This window comes from Malaclemys terrapin, chromosome 15 (genome assembly GCF_027887155.1).
Source record: "Malaclemys terrapin pileata isolate rMalTer1 chromosome 15, rMalTer1.hap1, whole genome shotgun sequence".
Taxonomy (NCBI): domain Eukaryota; kingdom Metazoa; phylum Chordata; order Testudines; family Emydidae; genus Malaclemys; species Malaclemys terrapin.
In genome coordinates, this window is record NC_071519.1 from 6666239 (window position 1) to 6683731 (window position 17493).

The window sequence follows — 17493 nt, forward strand, 5'->3', positions numbered from 1 at the left end:
TTGTGCACCGTGTTGGCCCACCTGAACTTTCTTTCTTCTTTTGCTCTTTATCAGCAAGGGAAGAAAAAGAAGCTCTCCTTCAAGCTGGAGTCAGAAGGGTGATGTAAGGATGACTTCCTGAGTGCCGGCTCAAGCCTTTGCTCTACCAGCTGACCTATCCAAGGGCTGCCACCACTTTCTCCAGGTTTGATAAATGATCTGGAGAAAGGGGTAAACAGTGAGGTGGCAAAGTTTGCAGAAGATACTAAACTGCTCAAGATAGTTAAGACCAATGCAGACTGTGAAGAACTTCAGAGATCTCAAAAAACTAAGTGATTGAGCAACAAAATGGCAAATGAAATTTAATTTGGATAAATGTAAAGTAACGCACATTGGAAAAAAATAACCCCAACTACACATACAATATGATGGTGGCTAATTTAGCTACAACTAATCAGGAAAGTGATCTTGGAGTCGTCATGGATAATTCTCTGAAGACGACCACGCAGTGTGCAGCAGCAGTCAAAAAAAGCAAACAGGATGTTAGGAATCACTTAAAAAGGATAGAGAATAAAACAGAGAATATATTATTGCCCTTACATAAATCAATGATATGCCCACATCTTGAATACTGCGTACAGATGTGGTCTCCTCATCTCAAAAAAGATATACTGGCACTAGAAAAGGTTCAGAGAAGGGCAACTAAAATGATTAGGGGTTTGGAATGGGGTCCCATATGAGGAGAGATTAAAGAGGCTAGGACTTTTCAGCTTGGAAAAGAGGAGACAAGGGGGATATGATAAAGGTATATAAAATAATTAGTGGTGTGGAGAAAGTGAATAAGGAAAAGTTATTTACTTGTTCCCATAATATAAGACCTAGGGGCCACCAAATGAAATTAATGGGCAGCAGGTTGAAAACAAATAAAAGGAGGTAGTTCTTCACACAGCACACAGTCAACATGTCGAACTCCTTGCCTGAGGAAGTTTTGAAGGCTAGGACTATAACAGGGTTTAAAAGAGAACTAGATAAATTAATAGGTTTCAGAGTGGTAGCCATGTTAGTCTGTATAAGCAAAAAGAATGAGGAGTACTCGTGGCACCTTAGAGACTAACAAATTTATTTGAGAAACAACTCTGACATCATAATCAAAAAGGCTGACAAAGGAGGTGCTGTCATCATCAAGAATAGGTTGGAATATGAACGAGGGGCGGCTAGGCAGCTCTGTAACACCACATTCTACAAGCCATTACCCTCCGATCCCACTGAGGGTTACCAAAAGAAACTACACCATCTGCTCAAGAAACTCCCTGAAAAAGCACAAGAAGAAATCTGCACAGACACACCCCTAGAATCCTGACCAGGGGTATTCTATCTGCTACCCAAGATCCATAAACCTGGAAATCCTGGATGCCCCATCATCTCAGGCATTGGCACCCTGACAGCAGGATTGTCTGGCTATGTAGACTCCTTCCTCAGGCCCTATGCTGCCAGCACTCCTAGCTATCTTCGAGACACCACTGACTTCCTTAGGAAACTACAATCCATTGGTGATCTTCCAGAAAACACCATCCTGACTACTATGGATGTAGAAGCCCTCTACACCAACATTCCACACAAAGATGGGCTACAAGCCGTCAGGAAAAGTATCCCCGATAATGTCTCGGCAAACCTGGTGGCTGATCTTTGTGACTTTGTCCTCACCCATAACTATTTCACATTTGGGGACAATGTATACATTCAAGTCAGCGGCACTGCTATGGGTACTCGCATGGCCCCATAGTATACCAACATTTTTATGGCTGACTTAGAACAACACTTCCTCAGCTCTCATCCCCTAACATCCCTACTCTACTTGCGCTACACTGATGACATCTTCATCAACTAGGACCCATGGAAAAGAAGCCCTTGAGGAATTCCACCATGATTTCAACAATTTCCATCCCACCATCAACCTCAGCCTGGACCAGTCCACACAAGAGATCCACTTCCTGGACACTACAGTGCTAATAAGCGATGGTCACATAAACACCACCCTATACCAGAAACCTACTGACCACTATACTTGGGGCTGGTCCACACTAACCCCCCAGTTCGAACTAAGATACGCAACTTCAGCTACATGAATAACATAGCTGAAGTCAAAGTACCTTAGTTCGAACTACGACGAACTTACCACGGGTCCACACATGGCAGGCAGGCTCCCCCATCGACTCTGTGTACTCCTCTCGCAGAGCAGGAGTACTGGCATTGACAGTGAGCACTTCTGGGATTGATTTATCGCGTCTAGACAAGACGTGATAAATCGATCCCAGAAGATCAATTATACTTACCTCCACGTTCAGCAGTAAGCAGATGTACCCTTACCTACATGCCTCCAGCTTTCACCCAGACCCCACCATACGATCCATTATCTACAGCCAAGCTCTAAGATACAAACACATTTGCTACAACCCCTCAGACAGAGACAAACACCTACACGGTCTCGATCAAGCATTCTTACAACTACACTACCCACCTGCTGAAGTGAAGAAATGGATTGACAGAGCCAGAAGAGTACCCAAAAGTCACCTACGGCAGGACAGGCCCAACAAAGAAAGTAACAGAACCCCACTGGCTGTCACCTTCAGCCCACAACTAAAATCTCTCCAGCATCATCAAGGATCTACAACCTATCCTGAAGGATGACCTCTCACTCTCACAGATCTTGTGAGACAGGCCAGTCCTCACTTACAGACAGCCCCCCCCAACCTGAAGCAAATACTTACTAGCAACCACATAACAAAAACACTAACCTAGGAACCTATCCTTGCAACAAAGCCCATTGCCAACTCTGTCCACATATCTATTCAGGGGACACCATCATAGGACCTAATCACATCAGCCATATTATCAGAGGCTCAGTCACGTGCACATCTACCGATGTGATATATGCCATCATGTGCCAGCAATGCCCCTCTGCTTGTACATTGGCCAAATCAGACAGTCTCTACATAAAAGAATAAATGGACACAAATCAGACATCAAGAATTATAACATGCATAAACCAGTCGGAGAACACTTCAACCTCCTTGGTCACTCGATTACAAACCTAAAAGTCGCAATATTACAAAAAAATACCTTCAAAACCAGACTCCAGTGAGAGACTGCTGAATTGGAATTAATTTGCAAGCTGGACACCATTAAATTAGGCTTGAATAAAGACTGGGAGTGGATGGGTCATTACACAAAGTAGAACTATTTCCCCATGTTTATTTTTCCCCCTACTGTTACTCACACCTTCTTGTCAACTGTTGGAAATGGGCCATCCTGATTATCACTACAAAAGGTTTTTTCTCTCCTGCTGATAATAGCTCACCTTAACTGATCACTCTCGTTATAGTGCAGTGGTTCTCAAACTTTTTTACTGGTGACCCCTTTCACATAGCAAGCCTCTGAGTGTGACCCCCCCCCCTTATAAATTAAAAACACTTGTTTATATATTTAACACCATTATAAATGCTGGAGGCAAGGCAGGGTTTGGGGTGGAGGCTGACAGCTCGCGACCCCCCATGTAATAACATCATGACCCTCTGAGGGGTCCTGACCCCCAGTTTTAAGAACCCCTGTTATAGTGTGTATGGCAACACCCATTTGTTCATGTTCTCTGTGTATATATGTATCTTCCTACTGTATTTTCCACTGCATGCATCTGATGAAGTGGATTTTAGCTCAAGAAAGCTTATGCTCAAATAAATTTGTTAGTCTCTAAGGTGCCACAAGTACTCCTCATCTTTTTGCAGATAAATTAATGGAGGTTAAGTCAATTAATGGCTATTAGCCAGGATGGGTAAGGAATGATATCTCTAGCCTCTATTTGTCAGAGGGTGGAGATGGATGGCAGGAGAGAGATCATTTGATCATTACCTGTTAGGTTCACTCCCTCTGGGGCACCTGGCATTGGCCACTGTTGGCAGATAGGATACTGGGCTGGATGGACCTTTGGTCTGACCCAGTAGGGCCATTCTTATGTTCTTAGGAAGGGAGGGGCAAAGTTCTGTGACAGAGTTTCTGTAGTGTAGTGGTTATCACATTTGCCTAACATACAAAAGGTCCCCGGTTCAAAGCTACGCAGAAACATCATGGCTTACTTTTCCCAGCTCCCCTGGTTGTCCAGCAAAGCGCTCCTACTGCTGCCACTGGCCTGTTGCTGCAATAACCCCAACTCCTGCGTGGTAGAGGGTGGTGAAATGAGCTGAAAAAAAGCCTTAGCATCAGCAGGGGAAAGCTAGAGGATCTAAGCTAGTCACCTTTTGGAGCCTTGCGGCTTGGTCTCCTCTGCCCTTGGAGGTTGGCCTATGGAGGCCAGCTCTTCCTGCTGGGCTCCTTTGCGTGACTTGCCAAAGGAGGAAGTGAGGCAGGAATGGGGCAAAAGAGGAAAGTCATGCTGAGGAAGGCAGAGCAGAAGATTAGCACCTCAGTGCAGCTAAGTGGGGTTAGTAGAGCGCCACCATTCGTTCTGCAAAGCCTGGGGAGGTGTGGTTGGCTGCTGGGAGGTAGAATCCTGTGCCTGCCTCTTGGCTTCCCAGGGATGGCAACTTGCAGCCCAGGAGAAGGAGGACGGTTCTGGGTGAAAGGAAGACAAGCAAAGCTATGGGAGGAAATTTGGGTGCGGGCTTTGCTCTGGGGGGAGAGGGTTGGGGTGCAGGAGGGGTGGAACTTACCCCGGGCAGTGCAGCTCCCAACATGACCGGTAAACACAACACTACAGCAGCAGCATCTAGGTGGGCAGGGCCAGGGGGCTCTCCTTTTGCAGCTACCTGCAGGCGCTTCCCCCAGAGCTCCCATTGGCTGCAGTTCCTGGCAAATGGGTGCTGCGGAATTGGTACTTGGGGCAGGGGCAGTGCATGGAGACACTCCCCCTGCCCCAGGGGATGCCAGGACATACTGGCCACTTTTGAGAGAGGCACAGAGGGTCAGAGGCAGAGTGGGCAGAGAGCCACCTTAGTGCTGCTGGCACATCTCTGCACACCCATTGGGGGAGGGGAACAGAGGGCCTCCATGCACTGCCTTGGGTAGGGGTAGTGCACAGAGCTGCCTCCCACCAGTACCGGATTTACCATGGCGCAAATGGTAGAGGGGGCCCAGCCCGCTTTTCTCTATCCGCAGCTCTCTCCTGTGGGGGCAGAAGCTTGATGCTTCCGGCTCCTGTTGCAGCAGGGCGGCCTCCACCAGCAGTGAGGCTCCTTCCCCGTCTCTTCCCCCAATGTGCTCCATTCATGCCCCTCCCCCACTCCCTGCCACCAATCAACTGTTTGCTGGCAGGAGGGAGCGGGAAGAGTGGAGCCTCAGCATGCTCCCCCTTTGGGGAGGAGGAGGAGATGATGTGGGGGCGGGGCCTTCAGGAAAGGGCTGGAATCAGGGCATACCCCCTCCAGCCCTCTGCCATGAGAACCCCCGTGACCCCAGCCCACACCCCCAGCCCTGTGCCCACCCTGACCCCTGCACCCCCTCACACCTCCCCAGCCCTCTGCCCGGACCGCTGCACCCTCCCACATCCCCCCACACCCCATGCCCTGACTCCTGCCACCCCCACATCCCGACCCCAATCCAGAGCACCAAATGGGAGCTCCTGCACCCTCCACCATTCAGGTTTCAGGGGGTGGGGGTCTGCCAAAATATACCAGAAAGCAGGGCTGGTGTTAGACTCACTGGGCAGAAATCTGAGTCCTACCACCTGGGACTGAAGCCAAAGCAACTTAACTTCATGGGGGCCCCTGTGTTGTGGGGCCCTGCACAATTGCTCTGCTGGCTACTTCCTAACGACAGCCCTGGCTTTTAATCTACTGGACATGCAGAAAAACAGTTTTTGTCACATAGGTGGGCTGTGGAGGTTTTATATCATGTTGGGGGGGGGGGTCACAGAAAGAAAAAGGTTGGGAACCCCCTGCTCCAGGAAATCCCGGAGAATAAAGACTCAATCCAACTCAGTGCTGCCAACTCCAATGATTTTGCCTTGAGTCTCATGAGAATTATTGTTTTCCTTAAAGTCCCAGCTCCTGGAGTCAAATGGAGATGTGATGATTTCAGCCTTTGCTCTTAAGGAAACAGTACCTTTCTAGCCTTTGTGGCTGTGGAGAAAAATTCAAAATGTGACCCCAGTGCGTCCTAAAGGCTCATCAAGCAGAAGGCAAATAAAAAGATTCCCAAATTTATTATTTTTACACAACCTCATGATTTGAAAGCCAATCTCATGATTTTTGGTGATCCTGACTCAAGATTTTTGAATGTTCGGGGTTGGCCGTTCTGCAGAGCTGGGCACCCTCCTTCACATCCAGCGCACCCAGAATTTTCTAAAGCTTTAACTCTTTCTTCTCCTTCATGCTGCTTTAATGCAGCTGGGAATCCCCATTCCTAGACGTGCTTTTCCACAGACAGTGAATTCCCCACAAGGCTGAGTCCCCACAGGGCTGTTCCAGGGGCTCCAGTCCCCTACCCCAGGACAGACGGGGCAGTAACCTCACATCACCCCTTTGTGACTCCCAGGGACCCTGCAGGGACAGCAGCTCAATGCTGGGCTCTAGGGCCCCGCAAAGCACCTTGGGGGAGGGGGCAGTTCAACTCCCATGTAAGGGGGCTCCTGCTGCCTGGAGGTGACCATATTCTCACAGCCCCTCCACCTCATACTGACACCCCCATAAACTCTCCCCCTTACAGCCCCTGCCTCTCAAACTGAGACTTCCATGGACCCTCCCCCTTACAGCCCATCTCACAGAGACACTCCATAGCCCTCCCCCTCCCTTCACACATAGAGGGACTTGTTTGCTGGAGCCTGACATTACAAACCCAGGGGCGAGATTTCTGAGGATTTACTCACTGAGGGCTGGGCTCAGGCAGCCAGTTTCATCCAGTTATTTCACACCCCAGGCCCCCAAAGTCTCCACTGACTGTATTTACCAGTGACACTGCACGTGGGCGGTGGGTATAAGAGGCTCCGGGAGGCTGAGCCTCCCCAAATGGGGCAAGAAATGCTGGATGTGACGCACCTCCCTTTGGAATGGGGCTGGGCTCTGCCTTTAGAGTGCCACTGACAGAACCTCCCAAGGAGTGGGGGAGCCACCAGTACTCAGCCCATGTCCCCGCCTGTGCTCTGCCCCCATGCCCTGCCCCTGCTCAGACTCTTCCCCTGAGGACCCTCCCAGCCACAGGGGCAAGCAGATCTTCCACCCAATCAGCCCCAAGCCAGGTGTCCGTGTTGCAAATTATTCCAGCATCTGGGAAGGAAAGCACAGCAGCCCACAGCCCAGTTCTGGCAGCTCTTTGCTCTCACTGGGATAGGAGGCTACAAGTCTATCACTGCTCAGTAGAGTGACCAGATATCCTGATTTTGTAGGGACAGTCCTGATATTTGGGGATCTGTGTTATATAGGCACCAATTACCCCCCACCCCCGTCCTGATTTTTCACACTTGCTATCTGGTCACCCTACTGCTCAGTTTAAGGCGAATGTCTCTGTGTTCTTTGCTGTTCATGGTGGGGAGTTTCCCCATTGATAACATTTCTTGCTGGGTGGGGAGGGGAGAGAGAAGAGGGGTTTGCTCTCTGTTTCATTCCTCTCCATTTTCTGTTCCTCCCTTCCCTTCCAGGGTCCTCCCTTCCATTCCAGATTGTGCAGTGACACCCTCCCCGCACCCAGGACTCTGGAGCCTCTGGAGCAGCATTATCCCATGAGATCCTCAGTGACCAAAGGTCTTTTCCAACTTCCAGGAGACCCCAGCTTGAGACTAAAGGAAGCTCTCCTCCTTCCTTGGGATCCTCTCTCCCTTCCTGGAGATCAAGGTCATGAAGCCTCAGCCTTGCCTCCTGGGTCTGAATTAATGTTCGATTTCCCACTATCTGCTCGAAAGAAACAAATGTTTCTAACCCAGGTGAGCGGAGTTAATCAGTTCTCAGCTGGAATCCTTCACCCACATTCCTTAGGAGATACAGACTCTCTGTGACACAGACTGACTGGGGTTCATCTCTGCATGTCCCCAAAGGGGAAGGAAAGACACTGAGGGGGAAGGAAGAAGATGGGCAGAAGGAGTCAAATGGGGCTAGTAGACCAGAATAGAGGAGATTTTCTGCCTGTTAAAATGTACTGAATTCTCATTGCTAAAAAAACCAAAACCCCACCATTTTCTGCTGGGTTTGAACCATCACCTTTCACTTAGCAGCCAAAGATGTTAACCACAGACAGAGGTAACTGCCTACACCCCAAGTTCGTCTAAGAAGCACGTACAGTGGCTCATGCAGGGGGAAATACAGCTGTGGATGAGAATTCAGGCCTCACCCAGAGCATTGGTTTTCATAAGCCATTTATCTCCCCCACACACACACTTACTTTGTCTAATTCACATGGAAAGTGCCGGACGAGGGTGATGAGAGTAAATTCTAAACTCTGAAATGTGCCAAGGTGCCTTCATACCTTACTAGACTCTGTGGTTATTGGGGGTTCTCGTCGGGTTTGCTGTGTCAGCTATCTGCGCAGAGCTGGGGCAGTACACAGAAAGAACACACGCACGCAGCCAAGTGATATCAACAGGAGAAAGCAGAAGCACCACACCGGTAGCATCTGACAACACCAGCTACCAGGGGAGAAGCCCTGGGGGCCCGCTGCCACTCCAACTGCTGCTGGGGAGGGGGGAGCCCCAGGGGGACAGCTGCTGCTCCGGCCTCCCCAGGAGTGCTGCCAGGGGCTACTGAGCTGCGGCTGCTCCTGCCACCCTTGGAACCGCTGGTCAAGTGGTCCCCAGGGCCAGCCACACTGGCTGCTGCTTGGGCGGGCCCCGGAGCCAGCTGCTTGGCTGGCCTTGGAGTCAGCCACAGTAGCCACTGCAGAAGTCACGGAGGTCACAGGAAGTCACAGAATCCATCACTTCCACCACCTCCGTGAGAGAAACGGATCCCTAATAATGAAACAAACCCCTCCCTGCTGCGACTGCAGTTCCTGGAATAGAAGAGAGGAACAGAAAATGAAGAGAGAAGGAAAAAGCGAGACTCCCTGTCACCTCTCTCTCCTGCTCCCTTCCCCCTTGTATTCTGTAGTCCCATCTCACTGTGCTCCCTGTGCTGGTGCCAAGGGGGTGACACTAGAGTTCTGCTTATTTGCGGTGGGAAGGGGGCTCTTCACTTCTCAACATTTCACACAAATTGGTCTTTGGGCTGAAATTTCTCCTGTGGGGTATCTCAGTCAGAGCTGTACCGCACACCCTTTAGTGTATGTGTGGGGGTGTAAAATTGCGGCGTAGGCAGAGAAGTCTCCCATAAAGTGTCATATTGTTCTGGTTACTGGTGACACAGGATCATGTGCAGAACATGGAAGCTCTGGCTTTTCCAAAATGCTGTAGAGTGTGAGTTCCTGGGAAAGGGCAGGGGGAGAGGGAGAGGGAGCAAGTGGAGAAAGGCAGAGACATTGGAGAAGAGAAATGGGGGGAAAGAAAGAGACAGAGAACACAGAGAGAATAAATGATTGAAGCAGAACAGGTGTCCCAACTCAATCTTGCTCATCACAGGCATTCAGAGAGACAGGTAGTTGTAGGTTTTCCACAGTGTCAAGTCTGAACTTTTATTCTAGCAATGTGAGTTCAAATATCAAGGGGATCTCCACATACCTGAGCTCTTCACCCCTCCCCCTCTTTAGTATTAATTTTTATTTTGAAGTGTTTGGCTTAACTGTGATCTTCTCTTTCCCTAACTGTATTGCAATTTTGGGTTTATTTTTATTTTCCCTCCCTTTTGTTCACATCATTATAATTGGAACAGCAAAGAATTCTGCAGGAGCAAAAACTGACTCAAAACTTTATTTCCCCATCATGCAGGAACATCACACAAACATCTCATGCAGCTGGAATCATAACAGTAAAGGCAAGGGGATGGGAGAAGCTGTTTTCCAAGCGTTCTGTCTTTCTCAGATGACACAAGGATGAGTTCTGAAGCTCCCTATATATTCCAGCCCCTTGAATACCTCCATCCTCTATGAGCTGCTGGGCTTTGAGAAATTTATTGTCTGATTCTATTGATAATGTGATTATAACACAATGTGACTAAAATTAAACCACTTCCAGACAAGGAAACCCATTATTGTCTTGGCTGGGAATCAAACCCAGGACAACTGCTTGGAAGGCAGCTATGCTCACCACTATATCACCAATGCATCTGGTATAAACAGCTTTCCTGCATGCTATATGTGCTAACAAATGTGACACATTATCATGGAACTAGTAAGGAGGGTGGATGGACTGGAAGCTGCCCAACAGCTGCGAGCAGAGTTAGGATCCCAGATTGACTAAAAGGGGGAAAAGGTGAAAACAGATCTCCTTGGGAGATGACCCCACACCCAACCCGCCCCTAGGAGAGGGGAACTGAAGGTAAAATTCAATCATAGAAAAATCTTCCCTGAGAAGGAAAGGGACCGCTTGTTTTAAAGACAAAGTTTGTATTTGTTCCTGCTGGATAATGCTGATTCTAGCCCCCAGACTCCAGGACGATAAGGAATAAATTCAGGCTGCCAATGACCTACAGGAGGGAGATGATTTTTTGTCAGTGACGGACGCCTCATCTTAAAGGTGTTTGTCTGCCCCTTCTAGTGACTGTTCGGTACAGGAATGTAGCCCTCACTCCTGGGTCTCTCCTAGGGTCTCTCCTGTGGAAATGTTTCTGTGCAAAACACCAAAGCTTGTAACAGAAAGAAGGAAAAGGAAATGGCCATAGGATGGGACCAGGACATAAGGAATGGAACACAAGATGCTTCTTCCACGTGCATTGACTTTGAATCTTCTTGTTTCCAGTGTTGGTGTATCCATGGTGGTCGTAGGACATGAGAGACAAGGAGTGGGAGGGTCACGTAATATCTTTTAAAGGACCAAGGTTGGGAGTGTTACTTACTCCTCATAACACAAGAACTAGGGATCACCAAATGAAATAGGCTGCAGATTTGAAAAGAAGAAAATGAAGTATTTCTTCACACAACACACAGTCAACCTGTGGAACTCTTTGCCAGAGGACGTTGTAAAGGCCAAGACTAGAACAGGGTTCAAAACTGGACTAAATAAGTTCATGGAGGATAGGCTATTATCCAGCATGGGTAGGGATGGTGTCCCTATCCTCTCTTTGCCAGAAGCTGGGAATGGGCAACAGGGGATGGATCACTTGATGATTACCTGTTCTGTTCATTCCCTTTGGACCTGGCCTTGGCCACTGTCAGAAGACAGAAGAGTGGGCTAGATGAACCCTTACTTTGACCTAGTATGGCTGTTCTTATGTTCTAACTTCTGTTTGTGGATGAGACAAACTTTGGGGCTACACGGAGCTGAAGAAGTGTTCTTGGTTAGCTCCAAAGCTTGCCTTCACCAACAGAAGCCGGTCCTCTACAAGCTCTGACCCTCACCCACCTTGTCTCTCTCTTGGACCCTGAAAAATGTTTTCCCACAACCCCCTTTGGGTAGAAGTTAAGTTTTCTGTATGGAAAACCATAACACAGAAGCACTTATATTGATTGTGATACTAGGATGGAAGGATTATTTAATATTATAAATAAAGGAATCTAAACATGAGCTTCCTGTATTGAAACTGGTTTTCCCAACTCTCTTCCAGAAATGCCTCCAAGATGCATGCCCATGCCAGCAGAAGTGGCAAGGAGAAAGTCCCCTAGTACTGCTGTTAGTGCCAGGTGGATTGTTAAGTGGCAGAGGGAGTTGATTTGTTTGGTGCTGAGAAAGCTGCCAGGACAGGTCTCTGGGCACCAGATCTCTCTGCGTCTTCCAGCACACCCCTGGCTCCTTCCCTGCCCCAGTCACTGCTGTAGGAGGATCCTACATGCACTTAGCCAAAAGCCTTTTAAAGCCTTCTTAGTGCAGTTGGCAGGATGTCAGTCTCGTAATCTGAAGCCTCAGAGAGGTTTTCCTCCCTGCTTCAACTTTTCTAAAGGAAATCCCAGAGAAAAGAAACTGTAGCAAACTGGTTTCTGGACACCCTCCCACCCATCTAACACACACAGACTTAGAATTCTAAGACATTGACTCTTCCTTCTCCTTTATGATTCTTTAATGCAGCTGGGAATACCAGTTCCTAGAAATCCCTTTCCACAGAGAACACAGCCACAGTGCTGTGAGAAAGCTCGGGGCTGTCAGGTTGTCCTGGGCGAGTATTTAAAGGGATGCACTAAAAGTCTAGCACAGTCATTCCCCTCCTCTCCACCCCTAAGCAGAAGCTTGACAATTGTGATGCTGAGATTCCACTGCCTCAGCATCCTCGACCCCCACTGGAGACCGGTGTAGAGTCCTTAGATCCCTGTTCATATTTCAGACCCCAGCTGCTGCAGCATCCCTGCCCAGCAATTCACCATCTGCCCCAGCTGGTGGGATGCATCCACAGGCAGCTAGCTTATACCGCTCCCCTCAGAGCAGCTGTTGGCAGCTAATCCCCACCTAAGGCTCGGGGGAAGGAGCTGGGGATCACTTATTTCTTCCATACGTCACGTGTCACTGAGTTTGAACACATTTCTCTCTAAAATTGATTTAAATTTAGAGCCCCTCCCACCATTTCTAATTTGTAAGTGCCTCATTCCTGTACATGAAACATAAGAACAGCCATACTGAGTCATACCAATGGTCTATCCAGCCCACTGTCCTGTCTTCCAAGAGTGGTCAAAGCCAGGTGCTTCAGAGGGAATGAACAGAACAGGTAATCATCAAGTGATCCATCCCATTGCCCATTCCAAGCATCTTTACATATGTGAACACAAAGAAACATTTGGGGACCACTTGCAGCTACTTAGAATCATAGAAGATTAGGGTTGGAAGAGACCTCATGAGGTCATCTAGTCTAACCCCCTGCTCAAAGCAGGACTAACCCCAACTAAATCGTCCCAGCCAGGGCTCTGTCAAGCTGGGCCTTAAAAACCTCTAAGGATGGAGATTCTATTACCTCCTAGGGAACCCATTCCAGTGCTTCACCACCCTCCTAGGGAACCAGTTTTTCCTAATATCCAACCTAGACCTCCCCCACTGCAACGTGAGACCATTGCTCCTTGTTCTGTCATCTGCCACCACTGAGAACAGTCTAGCTCCATCCTCTTTGGAAGCCCCCTTCAGGTATTTGAAGGCAGCTATCAAATCCCCTCTCATTCTTCTTTTCTGCAGACTAAATAACCCCAGTTCCCTCAGCCTCTCCTCATAAATCATGTGCCCCAGCCCCCTAATAATTTTCATTGCCCTCCGCTGAACTCTCTCCAATTTGTCCACATCTTTTCTGTAGTGGGGGGTCCAAAACTGGACACAGTACTCCAGATGTGGCCTCACCACTGCCAAATAGAGGGGAATAATCATTTCCCTTGATCTGCTGGCAACACTCCTACTAATGCAGCCCAATATGGGATTAATCTTCCTGGCAACAAAGGCACACTGTTGACTCATATCCAGCTTCTCATCCACTGTAATCCCCAGGTCATTTTCTGCAGAACTGCTGCCTAGCCACTCAGTTCCCAGCCTGTAGCAATGCATGGGATTCTTCCATCCTAAGTGCAGGACTCCGCACTTGTCCTTGTTGAACCTAATCAGATTTCTTTTGGCCCAATCCTCCAATTTGTCTAGGTCACTCTGGATCCAATCCCTATGCTCCAGCACTTGGATTCTTTACATGCTTTCACAGAGGGAAGAGCACATGTTCCACGATTTCATAGGAGAGTTTTACAGCTATTTTGAGTCAGGGAACTATGCTATCGGGTGCTTTCCCTGTGTGGATTTGACAGGTGGATCAACATAGATGCACATTGTGACCCTTCTGAGGGTGCTGAGGGCTGTGAGTCTTCTTGTTGCCACCTGCCAGGAAGAGGGACTTTTGCATTTGGCAGCTGGATGTTAGCGACCAAACTCACCAGCCTGTCAGGCACTCAAGCACCCGCCTCTGAGCTAAAGCAGCCCTGCCAGTTGCCAATAGAGACACCCTAACCCCTGAGTTCCTCCTATGTGTCCCCTTCTGGGGTCCAGCCCCAATCACCAGATACTCAGAGAAATCCCAGATCCTCCCTTCCTGAAGCAATGGTATATCCCAGGTTACCAGTTTTACTATAGACCACTGCTCCTGTATCACACACAGCACTTGAGTACAGCTATTGAACAAATGGAAATGTATTTCACAAGGGAGAGAGATTTAAACAGAAACAAATGTGAGTGATGGAAACCAACTGTTACCAACAGAACAAAATAAACAAAATGCAACCTACACTATTTAATAGTTACCTTTCCCTATCTAAATAGATTCTCACCTCACATTTCAGTCTATTGCAGTGATTGCTAGTCCTAAGAGCCATGGCCCTGCCTTTCATGAAGTACCACTGGTCATTAGAGATCTCTTTGGTAAATGGACCCAGAGTGTTTTTCTCCACCCTGTTTTAAACTGAATCAGTCTTTTGTCTTTATTCACAGAAAGGACCATCTCCTCATTGTCATATCATCCTTTTCGCATCACACGGTTTCTATCTATAGTTTGTCTTTGATAGTTTTCTGTTGGCTTTTCTGGTTTGGTGCAAAGGTTGACAATGGAGCAATACATCACATAACTAGCTAGCAAGGGAGGAATGGCAATTCCCTCCCACTGGAATGGGCCATCCTCACCAAGACCCATGATTGGAGCGACTCACTTTCATGACAATACCATATGGGCATAATTTTCCATGTACTTACATTACTCCTTCAGTATGACTCATACAGACCTTTCGCAGTGATTAGGAGTATCAATAATTTACAAGTTTTCATTAGAGATCTCACTACTATGCTTCCTGGATAAATATAATAAAATCTGTGTATTAGGTGTGGCGAGTTTGTCAGGTCTGATAAAGAAGTTGCTTGTGAATAACAGTGACCCCTTTGCCAATTGGCACCAATGAGTTTTTGTCACACATGCACTGAGCTATACAGTCACACCCTGATATAATAGAAAGGCAGCACAAAAATAGAGAGAGGAACAATAAGATACTAAAATGACAATGGTTCAAACTCTCCATTTCTCTCAGTCTTTGATTTGATGGGTACTAAGAGCTGTAGCTACAGTTGAGGAACCAGGCGATCAGATAGCTGGCTCAGCCCTCTGTACTAGTAGCTTTCTCACATGCAGGGAGATGAGTCAAAATTGGAATTGATGTCATGACTTGCTTCCCATAAGGGATCAATCGCCTAAGGCTATGTCTACACTTCAAACACTGGAAGTATTCTTCTGACAACCTAACACTGTCTACACTGGGGCTCAGGTCACATGAACTACTTCTCTCAGTGGAATGGATTTTTCACACCTCTGAGAAATGTAGCTATGTCAACATAGCTTTTCAGCGTAGACCAGCCTTTAGATGGCTTTTTGATGTGAAAAGCAATGGACTTCAGCCTTTTCCTTGATATTGATGGTTGACGACTGCAGCTTTCATACTTTCTGGACACATGCTATGACAGATGTCATGCCTTTCCTTTGCAAATTAGAGAAGTGGGGAAGTCAGTGACTCTTACAGTCTAAGTGGGTAAAAAGTTATACAACTTGTCTCCTTGAGTAGTTTTCACTGGGCCAATATTCTCTTATACACTTTCTCACACATATTTCTCCCACCCCAACCTTTGGAGTGAGGTTTTCTACCAGAACACCTTATACTACAGGGGGTAAATTAAATCAAATTATCTTTTCAAGATTAGCCATCATGTCCTCTATGACTAACAAAACAAAAAACAAGATAATCTGAATTATTCTGGAAAACTGAAAGTTATCACACAATGAGTGTCTTATTCTTTAACCAATAACTTTCACCTATAATTTCATAGAATCATAGAATCATAGAATATCAGAGTTGGAAGGGACCTCAAGAGGTCATCTAGTCCAACCCCCTGCTCAAAGCAGGACCAATTCCCAGCTAAATCATCCCAGCCAGGGCTTTGTCAAGCCGGGCCTTAAAAACCTCCAAGGAAGGAGACTCCACCACCTCCCTAGGTAACGCATTCCAGTGTTTCACCACCCTCCTAGTGAAATAGTTTTTCCTGATATCCAACCTGGACCTCCCCCACTGCAACTTGAGACCATTGCTCCTTGTTCTGTCATCTGCCACCACTGAGAACAGCCGAGCTCCATCCTCTTTGGAACCCCCCTTCAGGTAGTTGAAGGCTGCTATCAAATCCCCCCTCATTCTTCTCTTCTGGAGACTAAACAATCCCAGTTCTCTCAGCCTCTCCTCATAAGTCATGTGCTCCAGACCCCTAATCATTTTTGTTGCCCTCCGCTGGACTCTTTCCAATTTTTCCACATCCTTCTTGTAGTGTGGGGACCAAAACTGGACACAGTATTCCAGATGAGGCCTCACCAATGTCGAATAAAGGGGAACGATCACGTTCCTCGATCTGCTGGCAATGCCCCTACTTATACAGCCCAAAATGCCATTAGCCTTCTTGGCAACAAGAGCACACTGTTGACTCATATCCAGCTTCTCGTCCACTGTGACCCCTAGGTCCTTTTCAGCAGAACTGCTACCTAGCCATTCGGTCCCTAGTCTGTAGCAGTGCATGGGATTCTTCCGTCCTAAGTGCAGGACTCTGCACTTGTCCTTGTTGAACCTCATCAGGTTTTTTTCTGCCCAATCCTCTAATTTGTCTAGGTCCCTCTGTATCCGATCCCTACCCTCTAGTGTATCTACCACGCCTCCTAGTTTAGTGTCATCTGCAAACTTGCTGAGAGTGCAGTCCACACCATCCTCCAGATCATTAATAAAGATATTAAACAAAACCGGCCCCAGGACCGACCCTTGGGGCACTCCACTTGAAACCGGCTGCCAACTAGACATGGAGCCATTGATCACTACCCGTTGAGCCCGACGATCTAGCCAGCTTTCTATCCACCTTACAGTCCATTCATCCAGCCCATACTTCTTTAACTTGGTGGCAAGAATACTGTGGGAGACAGTATCAAAAGCTTTGCTAAAGTCAAGAAATAACACATCCACTGCTTTCCCCTCATCCACAGAGCCAGTTATCTCATCATAGAAGGCAATTAGGTTAGTCAGGCACGACTTCCCCTTCGTGAATCCATGCTGACTGTTCCTGATCACTTTCCTCTCCTCTAAATGTTTCATAATTGATTCCTTGAGGACCTGCTCCATGATTTTTCCAGGGACTGAGGTGAGGCTGACTGGCCTGTAGTTCCCCGGATCCTCCTTCTTCCCTTTTTTAAAGATGGGCACTACATTAGCCTTTTTCCAGTCATCTGGGACCTCCCCCGATCGCCATGAGTTTTCAAAAATAATGGCTAATGGCTCTGCAATCTCACCCGCCAACTTCTTTAGCACCCTCGGATGCAGCGCATCCGGCCCCATGGACTTGTGCACGTCCAGTTTTTCTAAATAGTCCCGAACCACTTCTTTCTCCACAGAGGGTTGGCCACCTTCTCCCCATGCTGTACTGCCCAGTGCAGCAATCTGGGAGCTGACCTTGTGCGTGAAGACAGAGGCAAAAAAATCATTGAGTACATT

The 17493-nt window shown here is 47.8% G+C and overlaps 1 protein-coding gene and 1 non-coding gene across 3 annotated transcripts in view; one reads left to right on the plus strand and one right to left on the minus strand.

The window, feature by feature from the left end:
• LOC128823104 (zinc finger protein 891-like) overlaps positions 1 to 8407 on the plus strand; it is a 37249-nt gene extending 28842 nt beyond the window's left edge. The window contains exon 3 of one of the 2 annotated variants that reach the window (XM_054005208.1): positions 7604 to 8407. In XM_054005208.1, the coding sequence (XP_053861183.1) occupies positions 7604 to 7635 (32 nt within the window). In that variant the 3' untranslated portion in view covers positions 7636 to 8407. Of the gene's footprint in view, positions 1 to 54; positions 3714 to 7603 lie in introns of those variants that run through there. The other variant, XM_054005207.1, reaches the window with a different exon arrangement.
• Positions 8408 to 10080: 1673 nt separating this feature from the next.
• TRNAG-UCC (transfer RNA glycine (anticodon UCC)) lies at positions 10081 to 10152 on the minus strand. The gene has a single exon. It is a non-coding gene; the product is annotated as a tRNA-Gly (tRNA).
• Between the last annotated feature and the right edge of the window lie 7341 nt (positions 10153 to 17493).